Source organism: Lithobates pipiens, unplaced genomic scaffold (assembly GCF_037356315.1).
Source record: "Lithobates pipiens isolate NorthernLeopardFrog02 unplaced genomic scaffold, aLitPip1_a1.2 Scaffold_13, whole genome shotgun sequence".
Classification (NCBI taxonomy): Eukaryota; Metazoa; Chordata; class Amphibia; order Anura; family Ranidae; genus Lithobates; species Lithobates pipiens.
The window spans coordinates 524,363,806-524,390,392 of record NW_027507718.1 but is presented as its reverse complement, the minus strand read 5'-3'; the positions used below and the strand labels follow the sequence as shown (position 1 = coordinate 524,390,392).

General features: G+C 39.5%; 1 protein-coding gene across 1 annotated transcript in view; it reads right to left on the bottom strand.

The window, feature by feature from the left end:
* Positions 1 to 26,587, bottom strand: part of HSPA12B (heat shock protein family A (Hsp70) member 12B) — an 81,844-nt gene that overhangs the window by 30,034 nt on the left and 25,223 nt on the right. The window contains exons 3-7 of the mRNA XM_077478111.1: positions 24,796 to 24,896; positions 23,678 to 23,802; positions 10,635 to 10,821; positions 4,770 to 4,874; positions 1,391 to 1,507 (exon numbers count right to left, since the gene is read on the bottom strand). Coding sequence (XP_077334237.1) covers positions 1,391 to 1,507; positions 4,770 to 4,874; positions 10,635 to 10,821; positions 23,678 to 23,802; positions 24,796 to 24,896 — 635 coding nt within the window. The remainder of the gene's footprint in view (positions 1 to 1,390; positions 1,508 to 4,769; positions 4,875 to 10,634; positions 10,822 to 23,677; positions 23,803 to 24,795; positions 24,897 to 26,587) is intronic.

Sequence of the window (26,587 nt, the reverse complement as noted above, 5' to 3'; positions counted from 1 at the left end):
AGGTGGGGCAGCTCTAATCTCAGGATTTTTAGATCAAAAGGATGTCGGTAAGGGACATTTCAGAGACAGATGTAAAGAAAACACAGATTTTTACATACTGTCCCTGGTTTTACTGAGGCTGGCAACCCTGATGGGGCCCCCCTAGTGGCATGGGGCCCTCGGGCAGTGCCCGAGTGGCCAAATGGTCAGTCCGCCCCTGGAAGGCAGAGATCCGTGTTCCTGCTTAGAAGAAACACAAGATCACTACCTTCTTAGCCTTTGTACACACGGTCAGACATTCCGACAACAGAATCCGTCGAAACTTGTGTTGCGACCGTAAATTTTTTAACGAACTTCAACTAATTCCTTAATTCGCAAACATCCGAATTAACGAAAACCCGTTTAACTAATTTTATTCTATTTTTAAATTCGAATATTCGCTAATTCGTAAATTTGAAAACACGAAAATTCGAAAAATTTGAAATAACCAACTATTAATCTATTAACTATTGTAGATATTGGAATTTCCTTTTTTGAATTGATGAATTTACACATTTTTTTCGACTTGACGCATTTACAAATTTTTTCGAATTTACCATATTTTTTCGAATTGATGATTTTACAAACTTTTTCAAATTCACGAATTTTCGAATTGATGAATTTACAAGTTTTTTTTTTCAAATTTACTAATTATTAAACTATTAACTATTGTTGATATTGGAATTTCCTTTAAAATTTGGCCTGTTAGTGAATGAATACGAATTTATCCGAAGTTAAGAATTATCCGAAATAACGAATGCCGCATCTAAACAAATGGAACTGAATGAATTATTAATAATAAATAATAAATATTATTCGTTCCGTTCTATTTGTTTAGATTTGTATTTGTTACGTTCACCAACAGCCAAATTTGAAAAGAAATTACAATTTAGTTAGTTAGGAAGTTAGTAATATTTAAGTAATTATTGTTGTAATTATTGTTGTTTCAGAGTTTCAGGTTGTCAGATTTTTGAATTTTCTGACTTTCCAAATTTCTGAATTTTTTTTGAATTTACATTTTTTTTTCAAATTGATGAATTTTCAAATTTTTTTGAATTGACGAATTTACAATTTTTTTCGAATTGACACATTTTTTCGAATTGACGCATTTACAATTTTTTTTTTAATTTACACATTTTTTTTCGAATTGATGAATTTACAATTTCTTTAAAATTTACAAATTTTTCGAATGTTCGAATTTACGAATATTCAGGAAAAGTTTGTCAAATGGGTTTTCGTTAATTCGAATGTTTCCGAATGAACAAATTTGTCGGAATTCGTTAGAAAACTAATTTGGAACGAAACGAATCACACGTGTCTAGTTGGGGGGGGGGGGGGGGTCACCCCTTAGAATTCAGCAGTGAATTGTTACCAGGTAAGCGGCCTCCCTCATGAACTGCTTGGCTGGCTGCTTCCAGATGGCGGGCACGGTGATGACCCATCGGATGGCCTCCTTCTCATCCAGGGAGGGGCATTGATCCCGCAGTTCCTGAGACAAAGACAATCGTTAACAATCTGCAGGTACCGAATGAAAATTATTAATAATAATAATAATAATAATAATAATAATAATAATAATAATATTATATAATTAATAATTTAATAATATTTTAACACTAATAATAATACTAATAATAATAATATATAATTAATAATTGAATAATATTTTAACAATAATAATAATAATAATATATAATTAATAATTGAATAATATTTTAATAATATTAATAATAATAATAATAATTCAATAATAATAATATTAATAAGGGACAATTCACATTTCTCTGGTCTGTGGTAGGTTGGTATAAATTAAGTCTTTCCATTTTCCTTACACACCTTATTTTAGATCCAGTGACATTAACCACTTGCCACCCAGGCCAATTCTGGCACTTCTCCCCTACATGTAAAGACCATTATTTTCTTTGCAAGAAAAATACTCAGAACCCCCAAACATATTATATATTTATATATATATATATACATATCATATATATATATATATATATATATATATATATTATATATATATATATATATATATATATATATATATATTTGCAGACACCCTAGGGAATAAAATGGCGGTCGTTGCAACTTTTGATCTGGCACGGTATTTGCGCAAAAATTTTTCAAACGCGTTTTTTCGGGGAAAAAATAAAAAACTTTCACAATTTAAAAAAATAACAGGTAGCCCAATTTCTTTGTATAATGTGAAAGATGATGTTACGCCGAGTAAATAGATACCCAACAGGTCACGCTTTAAAAATTACGCACGCTCGTGGAATGGCACCAAAGTGCGGGACTTAAAAATCTCCATAGGCGACGCTTTCAATTTTTTTTTTACAGGTTACCAGTTTAGAGTTACAGAGGAGGTCTGTTGCTCGCGGTCTAACACACACGGCGATACCTCACATGTGTGGTTTAAACAGCGTTTATATATGTGGGCGGGACTTACCTGTGCCTTTGCTTCTGAGCGCGAGCTACCGGAAACAGGGGAGTGTTAAATTATTATTTCATTTTTTTTTTTTTTTTTACACTTTCTTTTACATTTTTTTTTATCACTAGGACTAGTACAGGAGACAGCCAGAGAATCGTTTGTGACAGGTCCTCTTTATGGAGAGATGCGGAGTCAATAAGACCCCCCCCCCCCCAAATCTCTCCTCCAGGCTGGGAAGCATGAGATTGAGAGAAAAAAAAATCCACGATCTTATGCTTGCCAACCGCGATCGCGGCTTTGTTTACATCTGCAGCCCTGTGATGTCATAACGTCGCGCTCGGGCCTCCGGAGGTCATAGAGATGACAAATCCTCAGTCCTGATGCAAGCAATGTTCTGGCTTTTGGAAGGAGTTATGCAAATGCCATGATTGAAAGAATTGAAATCCAATTAATAAAGGCGGCGGACCAGGGACAGTCAGGATGGGGAGGAAAGAGCTAGATGATTCTGCATGTCCTCCAGCCAGGAAATGAGGCGGGTTTTGACTTGCTGCAGTTTTTAATGCGTCTTGTGATAAGCTCACAGTGTGCGGTGTAAGAAGAATCAGCCGTTTCCGTCCAAGGAGAGGAGCCCGAAGGGAAGGATTGGGGTCAGATATAACAGTCACACCGTGTAATGGATTGGCTAATAGACACGTACCATTCGTTCCGTTTCCGTTTTACATTTTTCGTCAAAATTCGGGAAATATTTGTTCATTTGAAAATTTTTCCGAAAAACTAATTTTCTAAAAAGAACGAAATTCGAAAGAAACGAAAATCCGAAAAAAGAATGAAAAATAAGAACAAAATTCCAAAAATAAGAAAACAAATCCAAAAATTCGAAACAATGAAAATCAGATATTCGAAAATCAGAAAGAAGGAAAATCCGAAAAAAAAGACTGAAAATCCAAAAATAAGAAGAAAAATCCAAAAATAAGAACAAAAATTCCAAAAATAAGAACAAAAATCCAAAAATTTGAAACAATGAAAATCAGAAATTCAAAAGTCAGAAAGAAGGAAAATCTGAAAAAAAGACCGAAAATCCAAAAATAAGAACAAAATTCCAAAAATAAGAACGAAAATCCGGAAAAAAAAGAACAAAAATGCAAAAACTCAAATGAACCAAAATCCGAAAAAAAAGGAACGGCACTCCGAAAATAGGAAGGTAAATCCAAAAATAAGAATGAAAATTTTAAATAATGAAAATCCAAACTAAAAGAACGAAAATCCGAAAATAGGAAGAAAAATCCAAAAATAAGAACGAGAATCTGAAAATTTGAATTAACCAAAATTCCCCCAAAAAAAAAAAAAAAGGATGAAAAACCGAAAATAAGAACACAAATCCAAAAATAAGAACGAAAATCCAAAAAAAAGAATAAAAATTTTAAATAACATAAATCCCAATTTCAAAATAAAAGAACAAAAATCCTAAAAAAAGAATGAAAATCCGAAAATTTAAATTAACCAAAATCCAAAAAAAAGACGAAAATCTGAAAATAAGAACACAAATCCAAAAATAAGAATGAAAATCCAAAACTTCAAAACAATGGAAATCAGAAATTCGAAAATCAGAGCGAAAATCCCCAAAAAAATGAAAATCCCAAAAAATGAAAATCCCAAAAAATGAAAATCCAAAAATAAGAATGAAAATTCGAAAATTTTAAATAACTAAAATACTAAATCTGAAAAAAAAGGATAAAAATACGAAAATAAGAACAAAAATCCAAAAATAAGAACGAAAATCCGAGAATTTGAAATAACTAAAATCCCCCCCAAAAAATACGAAAATCCAAAAATTACAAAGAATGAAAAACATTTGGATAATTTCTATTATAATTAAATTATTAAGTTTATTAACCATTATTATAGTTTTTTTTATTTTTATTATTATTATTTATTAATAATGAGTTAAATAAGTTTAAATTTATAAACTATTAAATTATAGATATTGGAATTTCTTTTCAAATTTGTCTGTTGGTGAAAGTAACGAATTTGAATTTATCTGAATTTACGAATTTACTCGAAATAATGAATATTGATTATAACGAATGATCCGAAAAAAAAAAAAAGAAACAAAAAAAGAAAAAAATTTTTTCGGCAGTACACATGTCTATTAGTAGAGAGTAGAGATTCTGGTGGCACAGATAGTTCTTATTTCAGACCCTTGGATAATTGTCTGGGTTGTTTGGGATCGATGTGTCGGTCCTGAGCACGGGGTGATGGGGAGGTTGGGGGGACAGAAGTCGATCACCTCGGGCATTTGTGGCCTCCTCCTTACCTTTATGGCATGCTCCTTGAAGAATCGCAGGGCGTGTGCGAAGACCTCCAGCGCCTGAACCTTCCGCCCGTTCACAGCTTCCAGCTCCGTCTTCATGGTCAGGTCCTGCGGGAGGAAATCTGCATTACTACCGGAGGAGACTGAGGAGAGGGAGGCTGTACAGCACTGGGCAACTTTATTACTATACGAGGCTTCTGGTCAGAGACTGCAAACATACTACAGGAGATGATCAGCGACTGCAGACATACTACAGGAGATGATCAGAGACTGCAGACATACTACAGGAGATGATCAGAGACTGCAGACATACTACAGGAGATGATCAGAGACTGCAGACATACTACAGGAGATGATCAGAGACTGCAGACATACTACAGGAGATGATCAGAGACTGCAGACATACTACAGGAGATGATCAGAGACTGCAGAAATGATACAGGAGATGATCAGAGACTGCAGACATAGTACAAGAGATGATCAGAGACTGCAGACATAGTACAGGAGATGATCAGAGACTGCAGACATAGTACAGGAGATGATCAGAGACTGCAGACATACTACAGGAGATGATCAGAGACTGCAGACATGATACAGGAGATGATCAGGGACTGCAGACATACTACAGGAGATGATCAGAGACTGCAGACATACTACAGGAGATGATCAGAGACTGCAGACATACTACAGGAGATGATCAGAGACTGCAGACATACTACAGGAGATGATCAGAGACTGCAGAAATGATACAGGAGATGATCAGAGACTGCAGACATAGTACAAGAGATGATCAGAGACTGCAGACATAGTACAGGAGATGATCAGAGACTGCAGACATAGTACAGGAGATGATCAGAGACTGCAGACATACTACAGGAGATGATCAGAGACTGCAGACATGATACAGGAGATGATCAGGGACTGCAGACATACTACAGGAGATGATCAGAGACTGCAGACATACTACAGGAGATGGTCTTTTATGTCAGTCTACCCCCCCTCCCCCTCCCCTCTGATCCTGGGTCGGCGATGATCAGAGACTGCAGACATAGTACAGGAGATGATCAGAGACTGCAGACATACTACAGGAGATGATCAGAGACTGCAGACATGATACAGGAGATGATCAGAGACTGCAGACATACTACAGGAGATGATCAGAGACTGCAGACATACTACAGGAGATGATCAGAGACTGCAGACATACTAAAGGAGATGATCAGAGACTGCAGACATATTACAGGAGATGATCAGCGACTGCAGACATACTACAGGAGATGATCAGAGACTGCAGACATAGTACAGGAGATGATCAGAGACTGCAGACATACTACAGGAGATGATCAGAGACTGCAGACATACTACAAGAGATGATCAGAGACTGCAGACATACTACAAGAGATGATCAGAGACTGCAGACATACTACAGGAGATGATCAGAGACTGCAGACATACTACAAGAGATGATCAGAGACTGCAGACATACTACAAGAGATGATCAGAGACTGCAGACATACTACAAGAGATGATCAGAGACTGCACACATACTACAGGAGATGATCAGAGACGGCAGACATAGTACAGGAGATTAGACATGTGCATGCATTTTCGTCCGAATTTCAGGTATTTTCGTTTTCGTTTTGACAAACGATAACGAAAGCACAGAATCCGAAAAACTAAAGATTCGACATAAATAAATGCTTTATTTTCGTTTTTCATTGTTACAACAGTTCGATATAGAATAGGAGATTCGACGTGACTCTGACAATAACAATCTGTGTCTATAGAACCTGTGGTCGAATGTGCCTAGATTATATAGAGAAAATTATTAGTCCAAGATTATATAGAGAAAATATTCGACAGAGAAAAAAGATTCTGCAAGTTACTGTCCTAAAAAGTGTTTGGGGACCCGGGTCCTGCCACAGGGGACATGGATCAATGCAAAAAAAAGTTTTAAAAACGGCCGTTTTTTCGGGAGCAGTGATTGTAATAATGATTAAAGTGAAACAATAAAAGTGTAATATTCCTTTAAATTTCGTAGGGGGGGGGGGGGGGGGGGTGTGTCTATAGTATGCCTGTGAAGGGGCGCATGTTTCTGGTGCTTAGAACTGTCCCTGCACAAAGTGTCATTTATGCAGGAAAAAAAGTCCTTTAAAATCACTCGCAGCTATTATGAATTGTCGGCTCCGTAACACAGAGAACACTCATTGAAAGTCATTGATATAAAAATAAATAAATAAATTAAAAAAAAAAAGCGTGGGGGTCCCCCAAATTCAACTACCAGGCCCTTCAGGTCTGGTATGGATATTAAGGGGAAACATTGACGTGGGGGTCCCCCTAAAAATCCATACCAGACCCTTTATCCGAGCACGCAACCTGGGAGGCCGCAGGAAAAGAGGGGGGGACGAGAGAGCGGCCCCCCCTCCCTCCTGAACCGTACCAGGCCACATACCCTCAACTTTGGGAGGATGCTTTGGGGGTCTGAGACCCCTCAAAGCAACTTGTCCCCATGTTGATGAGGACAAGGGCCTCATCCTCACAACCCTGGCCAGTGGTTGTGAAGGTCTGCGGGCGGGGGCTTATCAGAATCTGGAAGCCCCCTTTAACAAGGGGACCCCCAGATCCCGGCCCACCCCCCTGTTTGAAATGGTAAGGGGGTACAAAAGTACGCCTACCATTTCACAAAGAAAGTGTAAAAAATAGTTAAATAAGACAAACACACTTTTGAAAAATTCCTTTATTAAAAATAAAAATAAATAAAAAAAAGATTCCAGCGGTGGTAATCCACTCTTGCTATCCAGCGACGGACAGTCATCTCTCCAGCGATGGCTCATCTGAATCAGCACAGCAAATCCAACCTTCTTCTGTCTCCATGGAGGAGACACTGCAGGGATTCCGGTGGCCTGACGTTTCTTATATACGGAGGGCGGGGCCACCTGTCACCTGACCCCGCCCCCCCTCTGACGCAAGGGGAAACCCGGGGTTCCCTGTGACGTATGGGTGACCCCACCCCCCTCTGATGTAACAGAAACCTGCCTGTGTTACATCAGAGGGGTGCGGGGTCAGGTGACGGGTGGCCCCGCCCTCCGTATATAAGAAACGTCAGGCCACCGGAATCCCTGAAGTGTCTCCTCCATGGAGACAGAAGATGGATGGATTCGCTGCGCTGGATGAGATGAGACATCGCTGGAGAGATGACCGTCCGTCGCTGGATAGCAAGAGTGGATTACCACCGCTGGAATCTTTTTTTAATTTTTTTTTTATTTTTAATAAAGGAATTTTTCAAAAGTGTGTTTGTCTTATTTAACAATTTTTTACACTTTCTTTGTGAAATGGTAGGGGTACTTTTGTACCCCCTTACCATTTCAAACAGGGGGGTGGGCCGGGATCTGGGGGTCCCCTTGTTAAAGGGGGCTTTCAGATTCTGATAAGCCCCCCGCCCGCAGACCCCCACAACCACTGGCCAGGGTTGTGGGGATCAGGCCCTTGTCCTCATCAACATGGGGACAAGGTGCTTTGAGGGGTCACAGACCCCCAAAGCATCCTCCCAATGTTTAGGGCATGTGGCCTGGTACGGTTCAGGAGGGAGGGGGGGCGCTTTCTTGCCCCCCCCTCTTTTCCTGTGGCCTGCCAGGTTGCGTGCTCGGATAAAGGGTCTGGTATGGATTTTTAGGGGGAACCCCACGTCAATTTCTTTTTAAATTTGACGCGGGGTTCCCCTTAATATCCATACCAGACCTGAAGGGCCTGGTAATTGAATTTGGGGGACCCACACACTTTTTTATTTATTTTCTTATCAATGACTTTCAATGAGTGTTCTCTGTATTACGGGAGCCGACAATTCATTATAGCTGCGAGTGATTTTAAAGGACTTTTTTTCCTGCATAAATGAGACTTTGTGCAGGGACAATTCTAAGCACGGGAAACATGCGCCCCTTCACAGGCATACTATAGACAACCCCCCTCTACGAAATTTAAAGGAATATTACACTTTTATTGTTTCACTTTAATCATTATTAAAATCACTGCTCCCGAAAAAACTGCAGTTTTCAAAACTTTTTTTTGCATTGATACATGTCCCCTGGGGCAGGACCCGGGTCCCCAAACACTTTTTAGGACAGTAACTTGCAAATTAGTCTTTAAAATTAGCACTTTAGATTGTGAACGTTGGAGTCCCATAGACTTTAACAGGGGTTCTAAAGTATGCTATATACTAGCTCTGTCGAATCTTCTTTATACATTCGACAGACACCATAAGCCTTCAAAGACAGATTCGACTGTAATTCATGTGGATTTTCGGACGAATGCAATTTTTGAACGAAAAACTAAATAAATAAAAACGAATTTCAGGAGTAACTAAATAAATTAAGTTTTCGGACGAAAACTAAATTCCGAAACAAAATATTTTACTCTGCACATGTCTACAAGAGATGATCAGAGACTGCAGAAATGATACAGGAGATGATCAGAGACTGCAGAAATGATACAGGAGATGATCAGAGACTGCAGACATATTACAGGAGATGATCAGAGACAGGAGATGATCAGAGACTGCAGACATACTACAGGAGATGTTTAGAGACTGCAGACACACTACAGGAGATGATCAGAGACTGCAGACATAGTACAGGAGATGATCAGGGACTGCAGACATACTACAGGAGATGATCAGAGACTGCAGATATACTACAGGAGATGATCAGGGACTGCAGACATACTACAGGAGATGATCAGAGACAGGAGATGATCAGAGACTGCAGACATACTACAAGAGATGATCAGAGACTGCAGATATGATATAGGAAATGATCAGAGACTGCAGACATATTACAGGAGATGATCAGAGACTGCAGACATAATATAGGAGATGATCAGAGACTGCAGACATATTACAGGAGATGATCAGAGACTACAGACATACTACAGGAGATGATCAGAGACTGCAGACATACTACAGGAGATGATCAGAGACTGCAGACATATTACAGGAGATGATCAGAGACTGCAGACATACTACAGGAGATGATCAGAGACAGGAGATGATCAGAGACTGCAGACATACTACAGGAGATGATCAGAGACTGCAGACATACTACAGGAGATGATCAGAGACTGCAGACATAGTACAGGAGATGATCAGAGACTGCAGACATACTACAGGAGATGATCAGGGACTGCAGACATACTACAGGAGATGATCAGAGACAGGAGATGATCGGAGACTGCAGACATACTACAAGAGATGATCAAAGACTGCAGATATGATATAGGAAATGATCAGAGACTGCAGACATATTACAGGAGATGATCAGAGACTGCAGACATACTACAGGAGATGATCAGAGACTGCAGACATACTACAAGAGATGATCAGAGACTGCAGACATGATACAGGAGATGATCAGAGACTGCAGACATACTACAAGAGATTATTGGAGACTGCAGACATATTACAGGACATGATCAGAGACTGCAGACATAATATAGGAGATGATCAGAGACTGCAGACATATTACAGGACATGATCAGAGACTGCAGACATAATATAGGAGATGATCAGAGACTGCAGACATATTACAGGAGATGGTCTTTTATGTCAGTCTACCCCCCCTCCCCCTCCCCTCTGATCCTGGGTCGGCTGGAGTTCTGGGACAGGTTATCCAATATCCAGTGCAAAGTTGGCAAACTTCACCCACCCCCCTCCCCTCCCCTTGGGGTTAGCAAGGATGCCGCTGTCACTACCCCTGGCAGCCTTATAACAGAAGCAACTGGCAAAGGGTGCCCAAAAATCCCTGCAATAAACCATTGCGCCCAGGGCAGCCACCCCTCCTGCCCCCCACCCCCCCCGGGCCCCCGGCCGGCTCTTACGCTGGTGCTGTGGATCTTCATCTTGAACTTCTCGAAGTACAGCCAGTCTCGGGCCTCCTCTGGGTCCAGATCGTGGTAGAAGTCTCTGGCTGTGTAGCCGAAGCTGTGGAAGGTCTTGTCGGGGGTCAGGAGCAGGCTGGTGGGCGTCTTCTGGTTGGCGACCCCGGGGTCACCTCCTTCCCATTTCCTAGAGATGAAGAAGACAAGGCTGGTCAGAGGCCGCCATGCCGGTGAGGCGACTGTGAGCAAAAGAATGGGGGTTTCTGGAAAAGGCAGGAATAGATATGGTGCCGTCTGTCTGGGGGAAGGACAGACACTTTTCTAACTGACCAAACACAAGCATATCGACACCCCCTTTACATTTATTGATCCCCGCTATTGCCATCATTGGGGTGTATTTTACAATACGGGACACCCTAGGCTCCATTCACACCATGGTGTTCTGTTTTGCCCGCGATTCATAAACAGTGCAAATCGTGGGATGCCCTGGCGATCCCCTTTACTTTGTATGGCACCCAAATCGATTTTTCCGCAATTTTCACCTGGCGTAAAATCGTGCAAACGGAATCGTGGGACGCTGTAGTATTTTATTATTATTATGCAATATTATTATTATTAGCTTTATTTACATTATTTTTATTATTATTACTAATAATAATATCATCATAATAAAAAATTATGATAATAATAATGAAATACTACTACTCCTACTGATAATAATAGCTTTATTTTATATTATCTTTATTTATTATTTTACTATTAGTATTATTTATTGTTGCTGTTATTATTAGTATTATTATTAGTAGTAGTAATAATAATAATTTATAATGCAAATAATAATAAAAAATGCTAATAAATAATGTTATTATAATATTTTTTATGAATAATAATAATAATAATAATGCTAATAATAATAATGCATAATAGTATGAAATAATAATAATATTAATAATAATAATAATAATAATAATAATAATAATAGTATTGATGCTAATAATAATAGTAACAACAATAAATAATGCTAATAATAAAATAATAAATAACGATGATAAATAATGCTATTAGTAGTAGTAGTAGTACTAGTATTTCATATTATTATTATTATTATTAATAATAATAGCATTAGCAGCATTATTTATTATTATCATTATTTTTTATTACTATCCTTACTATTATTATCATAATAATAATCATTATCTCTAATAATAATAAATGATGCAAAAAAAGCTAATAAATAATGGTATTATACTATTATTATTCATAAAAAAATAACGCTAATACTAATAATAATGAATAATAATATTAAATATTATTATTGTTATTATTATTATTATTATTATTATTATTATTATTTCATATTATGCATTATTATTAGTATTCGCATCATTTTTTATGAATAATAATAATAATAATATGATACCATTATTTATTATCTTTTTTCCCATTATTTTTCTTTTTATTAACCATTATTATTATTATTATTATTATGATGATGATGATAATAATAATGATAATAATAAAAAATTATTATATTATGATAGCATTATTTATTAGCCTTTTTTCACATTATTTTTTTATTAAGGATTTTTATTATTATAATGATAATAATAAATAATAATGCTAATAATAAGTAATGCTGACAATGCTATTGTCTAATAGCATCTAATAGCATTATTTATCATCGTTATTTATTATTTTATTATTATCATTATTTATTGTAATTGCTATTATCATTAGCATCATTATTATTAATATTATTATTATTAATATTGTTATTTCATATTATTATGCATTATTATTATTTCTAGCATTATTTTTTATGAATAATAATATAATACCATTATTTATTAGCATACATTTTTAATTACCAGCATTATATGTTATTATGATTATTATTATCAATAATAATAATCATAATAATGCATAAAATATTAGTTATTATTATTATTATTATTATTATTTCATATTATTATGCATTATTATTAGCATTATTATTTTATGAATAATAATAATAATATTATGATACCATTATTTATTATCTTTTTTCCCATTATTTTTCTTTTTATTAACCATTATTATTATTATTATTATTATTATTATGATGATGATGATGATAATAATAATGATAATAATAAAAAATTATTATATTATGATAGCATTATTTATTAGCCTTTTTTCACATTATTTTTTTATTAAGGATTTTTATTATTATAATGATAATAATAAATAATAATGCTAATAATAAGTAATGCTGACAATGCTATTGTCTAATAGCATCTAATAGCATTATTTATCATCGTTATTTATTATTTTATTATTATCATTATTTATTGTAATTGCTATTATCATTAGCATCATTATTATTAATATTATTATTATTAATATTGTTATTTCATATTATTATGCATTATTATTATTTCTAGCATTATTTTTTATGAATAATAATATAATACCATTATTTATTAGCATACATTTTTAATTACCAGCATTATATGTTATTATGATTATTATTATCAATAATAATAATCATAATAATGCATAAAATATTAGTTATTATTATTATTATTATTATTATTTCATATTATTATGCATTATTATTAGCATTATTATTTTATGAATAATAATAATAATATTATGATACCATTATTTAATTAGCTTTTATTCGCATTTTTTTTTATTAATGATTATTATTATGATAATAATAATAATGATAATAATAAAACATAATGATAATAATAAGTAATGCTGATAATGCTATTAATAACAATAATAATAATAATAATAATAATAATAATATAAAATATTAGTACTACTACTAATAGCATTATTTATTATTGTTATTTATTATTGTATTATTAGCATTATGTATTATTGTTGCTATTATTATTATTTCATATTATTATGCATTATTATTATTTTTTCTAGCATTATTTATTATGAATAATAATAATAAAATACCACTGTTTATTAGCATCTTTTTTTTTATTATTAGCATTTCATGTTATTATTATGATTATTATTAATAATGCATAATAATATTATTTCATATTATTATGCATTATTTTTGGTATTAGCAGTATTTTTTATGAATAATAATAATATTATGATACCATTATTTATTAACTTTTTTTCGCATTTTTTTATTAATGATAATTATTATTATTATTATTATGATAATATTAATGATAATAATAAAAAATAATGTTAATAATAATAAGTAGTGCCGATAATGCTATTAATAATAATAATATGAAATACTGGTACTACTACTAATAGCAATATTTATTATCATTATTTATGATATTATTATTAGCATTATTTATTGTTGTTGCTGTTATTATTAGCATTATTGTTATTATTATTATTATTATTAATAATAATAATAATAATAATAATAATAATACTATTATTATTATGATTATTATTATTATTATTTCTAGCATTATTTTTTATGAATAATAATAATATAATACCATTATTTATTGGCATTTTTTTTATTATTAGCATTATATGTTATTATTATTATTATTATTATTATTATTATTATGATTATTAATAATAATAATCATCCCTGGTGTTTCAGCCATGACGGTGACAACACTTCCTTCCTGTCTCCCAGTTGTGCTCCTGCATTGTCACCCCCCTCACACAGGCTTCAGCACACAACAACACTGTCATTGTCTACTGTTGTCACCACCAGGAGACTTGCCCTGGATAACGCCATGCAGGCACCTCTGGAGTACATGCAGACATGATGTGGCTGCAAAGAGCCCCGCAGGAGATTAGTTAGAAACATTGAAATGCACAAATGGGGGGAAAAAAAAAAGAGATGAAAACAATATTTTATTCAAAAACGGTGAATATTTTTGGATACAGGTTAGCACCGTAACATCCTTTGGTTAGGGTTTACGTCTACTTAGAGGGAGGGAGCTGGGTAGCCCAACGTGGATATAAAGAGAAGTCACTGGAGGTGGTGCTGACATTGGAATGAGTGCTGGTGGAACCTCCTCATCCTCCCAGCTGAATGTGAAGAACTCCAAGCAGCTCCTCCATGACTTGGATAGACGAGACCCTTCCCGGACCTCCACACTGATCGCTTCCAGTCACCACTCCGACCTGAGATGTGACATCATCCCCTCTCCTCCATGGTTCTAATTAAACCCGTCTGGATGAGGATGGAATCTGTGTAAATCGGAGTGGCTGATGTGAACCAGGGAACGCGTTTCGTCTATCTGTTCCGTGGCCATGATCCATGACTCCATCTACTAGAAGGAGGAGGACGGCGCCTACAGCTATCTACAGGCCTGGCTGGATAAGATCTATGAATGTCTGGAAACCCAATCCACACAGGAAGGGGGTCCCCATTCCACACACACACACATGATTAGCGTGGCTCCCCGGCGCTGGGCGGTGTCAGGACTTCCAAAAAAAAAAGCATCCTGTGGAGTGATGGAGAGGATGGAGATACGGGCAGCTCAAATTCCAACATTCCCCGAGCTGCTACCAGACTCCTCAACCTGGAGGACTCCACTCCGGACGTGCACGGGCTTGGAAAGCAGATGGAGAATGAATAATATTTTGTTTCCAGCAATTCTTTTCTGCCTCCGCTAAGCCTGGAACAGTCCAGCAGCACCGGCCAGGGCTTTGAGAGGGGATGAATTTTTTTTTGGGGGGGGGGCCTTTTCCCCTTCCAATACAAACCAATATTCACACTGGGTCTACAAAAAAAAAATGTTGCTACGCAAATGCGTCATTCATTATGAATTTTCACCATTTTCCTGATTTCCTAGGATCATCAGTTCCATCTAGTGGCCACAATGCCAGTTTTTTTTTTTTTCTGAAACACCTTAAACAAGGTAACACTGCATTATGACCAGTAGATGGCAGTATTGATCCTAGAAAACAAATGTATTAGGGGAAATAAGGTGACGTTTTGCAATGACATAAGGCTCCTATTATTAATCTGCACATACTAGGTCCATCCAAGCATGTTAGACTTTTCAAGAAAATATTTTTTTCCCCCATGCTGTGGGTATTCTTTCTGCTTATGGTCAACCAAGTAAGGAGACATTTTTCCTCTCACTGACCACCAATGTAAGGGAGCATCCTCCCCCCCACAGTGACCAGCACTCTTCCCCCAACTGACCACCAATGTAAGAGGACACTTTACCCCCCATTATGTCCAGTGAAAGAGGGGATTTTTCCTTGCACCATTGATCACCAATGTGATGGGAATTCTTCCCATTGACCACCAATGTGAGGGACATTCTTCATCCAACTGACCATCAATGCAAGGATAATTCTTCCCACTGACCAACAATGTGAAGGGAATTCTTCATCCTACTGACTGACCACCAACGTAAGGGCCAATCTTCCTTGCACTGAACACCAATGTAAGGGACATTCTTTCTCCCACTGATCACCATGTATAGGGACATTCTTCATTCCACTGACCACCAACGTAAGAGGCATTCTTTCTTCCACTGACCCCAAAACTAAGAAATACCCCTCCTCCCACTGACCACTAATGTAAGCAGAATTCTTCCTCCCACTGACTGCCAATGTGAGGAGTATGCTTTCTCCCACTGTCTACCGACGTAAAGGACCTTTCTTTCTCCCATTGACCACCAACGTGTAGGGCATTCTCCATCCCACTGACCACCAACTTATGGGACATTCTCCATCCCACTGACCACCAACTTATGGGACATTCTTCCTCCCACTGACCACCAACTTATGGGACATTCTTCCTCCCACTGACCACCAACGTATGGGACATTCTTCCTCCCACTGATCACCAACGTATGGGACCTTCTTCTTCCCACTGATCACCAACATATGAGATGTTCTTCCTCCCACTGATCACCAACGTATGGGACATTCTTCCTCCCACTGATCACCAATGTATGGGACATTCTTCCTCCCACTGATCACCAACGTATGGGACATTCTTCCTCCCACTGATCACCAACGTATGGGACATTCTTCCTCCCACTGATCACCAATGTAAGGGACATTCTTCCTCCCACTGATCACCAACGTATGGGACATTCTTCCTCCCACTGATCACCAACGTATGGGACATTCTTCCTCCCACTGATCACCAATGTATGGGACATTCTTCCTCCCACTGATCACCAACTTATGGGACCTTCTTCCTCCCACTGACCACCAACTTATGGGACATTCTTCCTCCCACTGACCACCAACGTAAGGGACATTCTTCCTCCCACTGATCACCAATGTATGGGACATTCTTCCTCCCACTGATCACCGTATGGAACATTCTTCCTCCCACTGATCACCAACGTATGGGACATTCTTCCTCCCACTGATCACCAATGTATGGGACATTCTTCCTCCCACTGATCACCAACGTATGGGACATTCTTCCTCCCACTGATCACCAATGTATGGGACATTCTTCCTCCCACTGATCACCGTATGGGACATTCTTCCTCCCACTGATCACCAATGTATGGGACATTCTTCCTCCCACTGATCACCAACGTATGGGACATTCTTCCTCCTACTGATCACCAATGTATGGGACATTCTTCCTCCCACTGATCACCAATGTATGGGACATTCTTCCTCCCACTGATCACCGTATGGGACATTCTTCCTCCCACTGATCACCGTATGGGACATTCTTCCTCCCACTGATCACCAACGTATGGGACATTCTTCCTCCCACTGATCACCAATGTAAGGGGACATTCTTCCTCCCACTGACCACCAATGTAAGGGACATTCTTCCTCCCACTGATCACCAACGTATGGGATATTCTTCCTCCCACTGATCAGCAACGTATGGGACATTCTTCCTCCCACTGATCACCAATGTAAGGGGACATTCTTCCTCCCACTGATCACCAACGTATGGGATATTCTTCCTCCTACTGATCACCAACGTATGGGATATTCTTCCTCCTACTGATCACCAACGTATGGGACATTCTTCCTCCCACTGATCACCAATGTATGGGACATTCTTCCTCCCACTGATCACCGTATGGGACATTCTTCCTCCCACTGATCACCAACGTATGGGACATTCTTCCTCCCACTGATCACCAATGTAAGGGGACATTCTTCCTCCCACTGACCACCAATGTAAGGGGCATTCTTCCTCCCACTGATCACCAACGTATGGGATATTCTTCCTCCCACTGATCAGCAACGTATGGGACATTCTTCCTCCCACTGATCACCAATGTAAGGGGACATTCTTCCTCCCACTGATCACCAACGTATGGGATATTCTTCCTCCCACTGATCACCAATGTAAGGGGACATTCTTCCTCCCACTGATCACCAACGTATGGGATATTCTTCCTCCCACTGACCACCAACGTATGGGACATTCTTCCTCCCACTGATCACCAACATATGAGACATTCTTCCTCCCACTGATCACCAACGTATGGGATATTCTTCCTCCCACTGACCACCAACGTATGGGACATTCTTCCTCCCACTGATCACCAACATATGAGACATTCTTCCTCCCACTGATCACCAACATATGAGACATTCTTCCTCCCACTGATCACCAACGTATGGGACCTTCTTCTTCCCACTGATCACCAACATATGAGACGTTCTTCCTCCCACTGATCACCAACGTATGGGACATTCTTCCTCCCACTGATCACCAATGTAAGGGGACATTCTTCCTCCCACTGATCACCAACGTATGGGACATTCTTCCTCCCACTGACCACCAACGTAAGGGACATTCTTCCTCCCACTGATCACCAATGTATGGGACATTCTTCCTCCCACTGATCACCGTATGGAACATTCTTCCTCCCACTGATCACCAATGTATGGGACATTCTTCCTCCCACTGATCACCAACGTATGGGACATTCTTCCTCCCACTGATCACCAATGTATGGGACATTCTTCCTCCCACTGATCACCGTATGGGACATTCTTCCTCCCACTGATCACCAATGTATGGGACATTCTTCCTCCCACTGATCACCAACGTATGGGACATTCTTCCTCCTACTGATCACCAACGTATGGGACATTCTTCCTCCCACTGATCACCAATGTATGGGACATTCTTCCTCCCACTGATCACCGTATGGGACATTCTTCCTCCCACTGATCACCGTATGGGACATTCTTCCTCCCACTGATCACCAACGTATGGGACATTCTTCCTCCCACTGATCACCAATGTAAGGGGACATTCTTCCTCCCACTGACCACCAACGTATGGGATATTCTTCCTCCCACTGATCAGCAACGTATGGGACATTCTTCCTCCCACTGATCACCAACGTATGGGACATTCTTCCTCCCACTGATCACCAACGTATGGGATATTCTTCCTCCCACTGATCACCAATGTATGGGAAATTCTTCCTCCCACTGATCACCAACGTATGGGACATTCTTCCTCCTACTGATCACCAACGTATGGGACATTCTTCCTCCCACTGATCACCAATGTATGGGACATTCTTCCTCCCACTGATCACCGTATGGGACATTCTTCCTCCCACTGATCACCGTATGGGACATTCTTCCTCCCACTGATCACCAACGTATGGGACATTCTTCCTCCCACTGATCACCAATGTATGGGACATTCTTCCTCCCACTGATCAGCAACGTAAGGGACATTCTTCCTCCCACTGATCACCAACGTATGGGATATTCTTCCTCCCACTGATCACCAACGTATGGGACATTCTTCCTCCCACTGATCAGCAACGTAAGGGACATTCTTCCTCCTACTGACCACCAACGTATGGGACATTCTTCCTCCCACTGATCACCAACGTATGGGACATTCTTCCTCCCACTGATCACCGTATGGGACATTCTTCCTCCCACTGATCACCAACATATGGGACATTCTTCCTCCCACTGATCACCAACGTATGGGATATTCTTCCTCCCACTGACCACCAATGCATGGGATATTCTTCCTCCCACTGATCACCAACGTATGGGATATTCTTCCTCCCACTGACCACCAATGCATGGGATATTCTTCCTCCCACTGATCACCAACTTATGGGACATTCTTCCTCCCACTGATCACCAACGTAAGGGACATTCTTCCTCCCACTGATCACCAACGTAAGGGACATTCTTCCTCCCACTGATCACCAACGTAAGGGACATTCTTCCTCCCACTGATCACCAACGTATGGGACTTTCTTCCTCCCACTGATCACCAACATATGGGACATTCTTCCGCCCACTGATCACCAACGTATGGGACATTCTTCCTCCCACTGATCACCAACGTATGGGACATTCTTCCTCCCACTGATCACCAACGTATGGGATATTCTTCCTCCCACTGACCACCAATGCATGGGATATTCTTCCTCCCACTGATCACCAACGTATGGGATATTCTTCCTCCCACTGACCACCAATGCATGGGATATTCTTCCTCCCACTGATCACCAACGTATGGGATATTCTTCCTCCCACTGACCACCAATGCATGGGATATTCTTCCTCCCACTGATCACCAACTTATGGGACATTCTTCCTCCCACTGATCACCAACGTAAGGGACATTCTTCCTCCCACTGATCACCAACGTAAGGGACATTCTTCCTCCCACTGATCACCAACGTATGGGACTTTCTTCCTCCCACTGATCACCAACGCATGGGACATTCTTCCTGCCACTGATCACCAACGTATGGGATATTCTTCCTCCCACTGACCACCAATGCATGGGATATTCTTCCTCCCACTGATCACCAACTTATGGGACATTCTTCCTCCCACTGATCACCAACGTAAGGGACATTCTTCCTCCCACTGATCACCAACGTAAGGGACATTCTTCCTCCCACTGATCACCAACGTAAGGGACATTCTTCCTCCCACTGATCACCAACGTATGGGACTTTCTTCCTCTCACTGATCACCAACGCATGGGACATTCTTCCTCCCACTGATCACCAACGTATGGGATATTCTTCCTCCCACTGACCACCAATGCATGGGATATTCTTCCTCCCACTGATCACCAACTTATGGGACATTCTTCCTCCCACTGATCACCAACGTAAGGGACATTCTTCCTCCCACTGATCACCAACGTAAGGGACATTCTTCCTCCCACTGATCACCAACGTATGGGACTTTCTTCCTCCCACTGATCACCAACGCATGGGACATTCTTCCTGCCACTGATCACCAACGTAAGGGATATTCTTCCTCCCACTGATCACCAACGTAAGGGATATTCTTCCTCCCACTGACCACCAATGTAAGAGGCCTTCTTTCTTCCACTGACCCCCAAACTAAAAAACATTCTTCCTCCCACTGACCACTAATGTGAGAAGTATTCTTTCTCCCACTGTCCTCCAATGTAAGGGACTTTCTTTCTCCCAATGATCACCAACATGAAGGGCGTTCTCCATCTCACTGACCACCAACTTATGGGACATAGTAGACACCAGCAGCCTGAAGCACGCTAGAAGACAAGATGGACATAGAGATTTATGATGTGTTTGTCAAATTCTGAACATCTGTCTGCATGCCAGAGCAGAGGTTAAGATTTGTCTCACTAGTGTTTTTTAGTCAACCAGTTGTGGTCATCCCTGGTTTAATGCAACCGGTCCTCTTGTCTTCCTGTTCTCAGCTGGTAGTTAAGAAACCATCGCCTAAATGTGAATGTGATATACTGTATAGTTTATGATAATAGATACCTTTGGTCTGCTGTTGCTGTAGACCTTCTTTTCCAAGCTTGAAGTTTATACATTTTTTAAATAAAATTTAGATAAATTGTTGAGAAGATAGAACCCCTGTCAGGTTGAAGATGCACATCGTAAACAAATACAAGCTTTATTCCAATGGTAAAGTGTTACAAACCCGACACGGTTCAGGGGCTGTAACTCCACCCACTTCCTATTGGAGCAGAGCTGATCCAACCAGCTGTTGATGATCTCTGTGTAAACCCAAAACACAGTACGCTCCAGCAACATCTACCTCTATTTTTATTATTGAATCCATATACACTCCCACAAGACACGTTGGAGGTGCAAACAATTTACCATTAGATAAGCTTATATTTGAACTTGAATATATACAATGTGGTGTTTCACAGTTCCAGCACCTCTTATGCACTTTCTAGTGTTTTAATGGCTGTCCCTGTTCTCACTAAAGAGATTCACTCCGTTGGTCCTGAGGACCATTCTCACCTGGCCTAAAGCATAGGGAAATATACAATTTTCAGTTGCCATTTGAAGAGGAGTAGAAGGGGAATCTTCCAGTGGAGACACTTGTTCTGGGGGCAAAGGGGGCAATTCCTTCACTTCTCACTTCTTTCATCTCAGTTCATGTTTAGTCTATGACCATCTTTTGTTGTCCCCTAGTCTTTGACCATCTCATGTTGCTTGTCTTCAGTCTTTGACCATCTCTTGTTGCTGTCCCATAGTCTTTGATCATCTCTCATTGCTGTCCCATAGTCTTTGACCATCTCTCGTTGCTGTCCCATAGTCTTTGATCATCTCTCATTTCTGTCCCATAGTCTTTGACCATTTCTCGTTGCTGTCCCATAGTCTTTGACCATCTCTCGTTGCTGTCCCATAGTCTTTGACCATCTCTTGTTGCTGTCCCATAGTCTTTGATCATATCTCGTTGCTGTCCTATAGTTTTTGATCATCTCTCGTTGCTGTCCCATAGTATATGACAATCTCATGTTGCTTGTCTGCAGTCTGACTATCTCTTGTTGTTGTCCTTTAGTCTTTTGCCATCTCATGTTGCTTGTCTTAAGTCTATGACCATCTTTAGTTGCTGTCCAATAGTATATGACAATCTCATGTTGCTTGTCTGCAGTCCATGACCATCTCTTGTTGCTATCCCATAGTCTTTGACCATCCCTTGTTTCTGTCCCATAGTCTTTGATAATCTCTTGTTGCTGTCCCATAGTATATGGCCATCTCATGCTGCTTGTCTGCAGTCCATGACCATCTCTTGTTGCTTGTCTGCAGCCTATGACCATCTCTTGTTGTTGTCCCTTAGTCTTTTGCCTTCTCATGTTGCTTGTCTTCAGTCTATGACCATCTCTTGTTGCTATCCCATAGTCTTTGACCATCTCTTGTTGCTGTCCCATAGTCTTTGACCATCTCTCGTTACTGTTCCATAGTCTTTGACCATATCTTGTTGCTGTCTCATAGTATATGACAATCCCATGTTGCTTGTCTGCAGTCTATGACCATCTCTTGTTGCTTGTCTACATTCTGACTATCTCTTGTTGTTGTCCCTTAGTCTTTTGCCATCTCATGTGTCTTGTCTTCAGTCTATGACCATCTCTTGTTGCTGCCCCTTAGTCTTTGGCCATCTCATGTTCCTTGTCTTTAGTCTATGACCATATCTTGTTGTTATCCCATAGTCTTATAGCATCTCTTGTTGCTATTCCATAGTCTTTGACCATCTCTTGTTGCTGTGCCATAATATGACAAACTCATGTTACTTGTCTGCAGTCTATGACCATCTCTTGTTGTGGTCTCCGTCTTTGTCCATCTCATTTTGCTTGTCTGCAGTCTATGGCAATCTCTTGTTGCTGTCCATTAGTCTTTAACCATCTAATATTGCTGGTTTTTGCCCTTCTTCTGTCCCTTTTCTGAAGTTTCTGAGCATCTCTCATAGAATGCCTGTAGTCTCTGCCATCTCACATTTCGCATCTACTTTAACAGCTTTCCGTATTATTACAATTGTTGAATATTATGCACGACCCTTTGGCAATGTCTGGAGCTGCACTTGACTCTTCTAGGTCAAGAAAGTTGACCAACGCTACTCTAGTGTGTGATGTATTTATACATACTTTCTATTGTTTCTAGGTGTAATTTTATCCTAGGTATCTCATAAACTCTATATCAGATTCACATTCAGGCTTTTGTACAAGTGATCAGTGACTCTCAGCATCCAATCAAATTTTTAGCTTATCGTGCTCAGATCTGTAAATGATTATTCCTGATTGGTTTCTGTAGGTTATTACACTTCACATATGAGCGTCGCTATTTTTTTTAGAATGTCTCAGAGCTCACCTCATCATGTGAATGGCTTCCGGGTCTTTGCAAAAGCTGAAGGCATAGCCGCTGGATGTTGTCCCAAAGTCAATGGCCACCACCACGTAGAACTGAGGGGCTCGTATACTCCGGCACTCGCTCCTCTGAAAGAGAAATCAAACCAGCTGACTTTATTGGAGGATTTTTTTAAGAGCATTTTTACTATAGCATTAAAGATCTGCCCGGCTGTGAGAGCAGCCACACGGATCTATGACCCTGTAGGAACAGTTACGGTCTTTCGTAAGTTGCAGTGGATCTCTCTTTAGTAAATCTTACTCTTGCCCCTGTGATAGTGGTCAAAAAAAAACTTTATTGATGGGCAAAATCATTACCCTTACAATATCCAGCAGTAGCTTCTATTTAGCTCCTTCTCAACACTTTGTAGCAAGAAGATTCTTTGAAGGCCCAGCTACCTCCAGATATCTAATCCAGCAGGTGGCTGAATTGCATGTTTCTGGTCACTTTAAATAGTTGGTTTGGGCCAAGCTGGCCCGTCCTTGGGCCTTTGGCACACACCCTAGGCTGAGCCAACGGCGCAAGTGGGGAGACACTCTAAACACACATCTTCTCCAACGTTTTCAGACACTTGGAATTTTGAATGAGTCACAGTGTGGATTATTTTCACCTGTGGATTGGACTAATATTCTGTTTTTTGAGGGACTTTTTATCTTTTCTAGATATTTACACACCTTAGCACAACACAATATGAATGCAAATAGACATCCTTCCAGGCAAAATCCCAGGAGGTAGAGAACAACCCGTAAAAGTGACCTAAATATATATAATCTTCCAGACTATAGTTCTGAACAAGGACCTCTGGGAATGGTTGGGTCAAACACATAGTCATAGCTGAGGGATTGTCCTCCCCATGCTAATTACTGGAACCTCCTTAATAACAGGCAGAAGCAATCCACTGAGTTTAAGAAAGACCTGCAGATCCCAAAGAGCTAAACCGATGCTCAGGCTGGTCACAGCCTAGCAACAAACATAGTACATTAAATGAGGGACACACTAGCATAGGGCAGAGTCCCTACATGTTAATATATAATGTGTATATGTGTGCATAAGTGTGCAGTAAAAATTTTTTGTCAACTTACCGGAGACTGTGATGGGGTGAGCGGGGCAATATTACAGCTGTCATTGTGGAGACTCGGTGAATTTGGTGGCGATGGCGTGTAGGAGCGATCCATGTCAGGCTCTGCAAAGGAAGAGGTCGGACAATGTCAAGATTTTCTAACAATTGTTTTTGAGAGTAACTATTATACCATATACCAGAAGAGACAATCTGTGACCACACAGTCACAGCTTTCCACTGGTACACTGGAAAGCAGCGCTATATAACAGTGAACCTTTGCTGTAAATACATTCAAATAATAATATGTGTATACATGTGCGATATTTGTATGACCATCACATATATCATACACTATGCAATCACATTACGATATTGTTATAAAATCCGGATGAGGATATTTTTACTTTCCCCTTTATTACTCTTCTCCCAAGATCAAACGCAATGTCACTACAGGAGGCACTGCACCGCTGTAGCCTGTGTGCACAAGCCACAGTTCATTCCAGGAGAGTAAAACCACACATTTCGAACGACTAGTCTTTTAGTGTTGGAAAAGACTGATCACCGCCACCGTTCTTCTTATCACACCTCCACACGTGGTTTCCACAAACGGGGGGTTCTTAGTGACAGGTGGAAAGACACCCCCTTTTGGTAGAACTCTTACCGGAATATATAGGTCAAATCAGCGCTTCACATATACTCAGCGGGGTCCTCTCTTTCCATCATCCTCCCTTAGATCATGGTTGTGACTGTTACTTCAACCGTCCCAATGATTGTAACGTAAATGGAGAATCAAAAAATATATATATAGTGTGATACCGTAAAACACTCCAATTTATTTAAATACAACAAAGAATACACTCACAAACAATAATTCAAAATCAGGAAAATTCAGATTATCACCACAGAATAATCCACTGGATCACCTTCCCCCTGGACTGCATCGGGCATACAACTGAATGTGTACCTCTAACCTTCTCTTGTGGTGCATCCTTGTATCGTTACCCTGACGCGTTTCGTCCGTTAATGGACATCATCTGAGGTTTTTGAGAGTAGTTTCAGGAAAAAAAAGTCAAGAAATGATTCACGGTATCCAGGAAAAGACAGCAACTCAACTCAATTCACTGACATTCATTTCTCTGTAATTTCCTGCAACCAGGATCCACACCTTGAAGGGTCAGTGGGAGTGCTCTTTCCTAAAGTTGGGATCATGCAGCTTCCTCTCTCTGTACCTGCCACATCTCCAGGCATATTCAACTTCTAGGACAAGTCAGATTTATTTTCCAATGGATATTTTTTTTCCAGTGAATATTTAAATAGAGGCAGTTTTTTTTTCCGGTCAGGCTTTGTTTATGTAAGATGGATCCTGCAGTAGGCATCATTGTGTATTCCTCTACTGCACCATAAACCAGGGTTCCCAGATCCCCAGATTAGACATAATGGAGTGGGGTGACTGGGGGTTCCCAAATCATCAGATTAGATTTAATAAAGTAGGGCAGTTGGGGGTTCCCAGATTAGACATAAAAGAAGTAGGGTGACTGAGGGTTCCCAGATCCCCAGATAAGACATAACGGAGTGTGGTGACTGGGGCTTCCCAGATTAGACATAAAGTAGTGGGGTGACTGGGGCTTCCCAGATTAGACATAAAGGACTGGGGTGACTGGGGCTTCCCAGATTAGACATAATGGAGTGGGGTGACTGGGGAAAGATCAGTTAAGCCCACAAGTGCTTTATATTTTTTTACCACTACTATTCTTTTTTATTGGCTTTTGAAATTTACAAATGCAGCAATTTAGAAATTGGATGAAAGGTTTAGC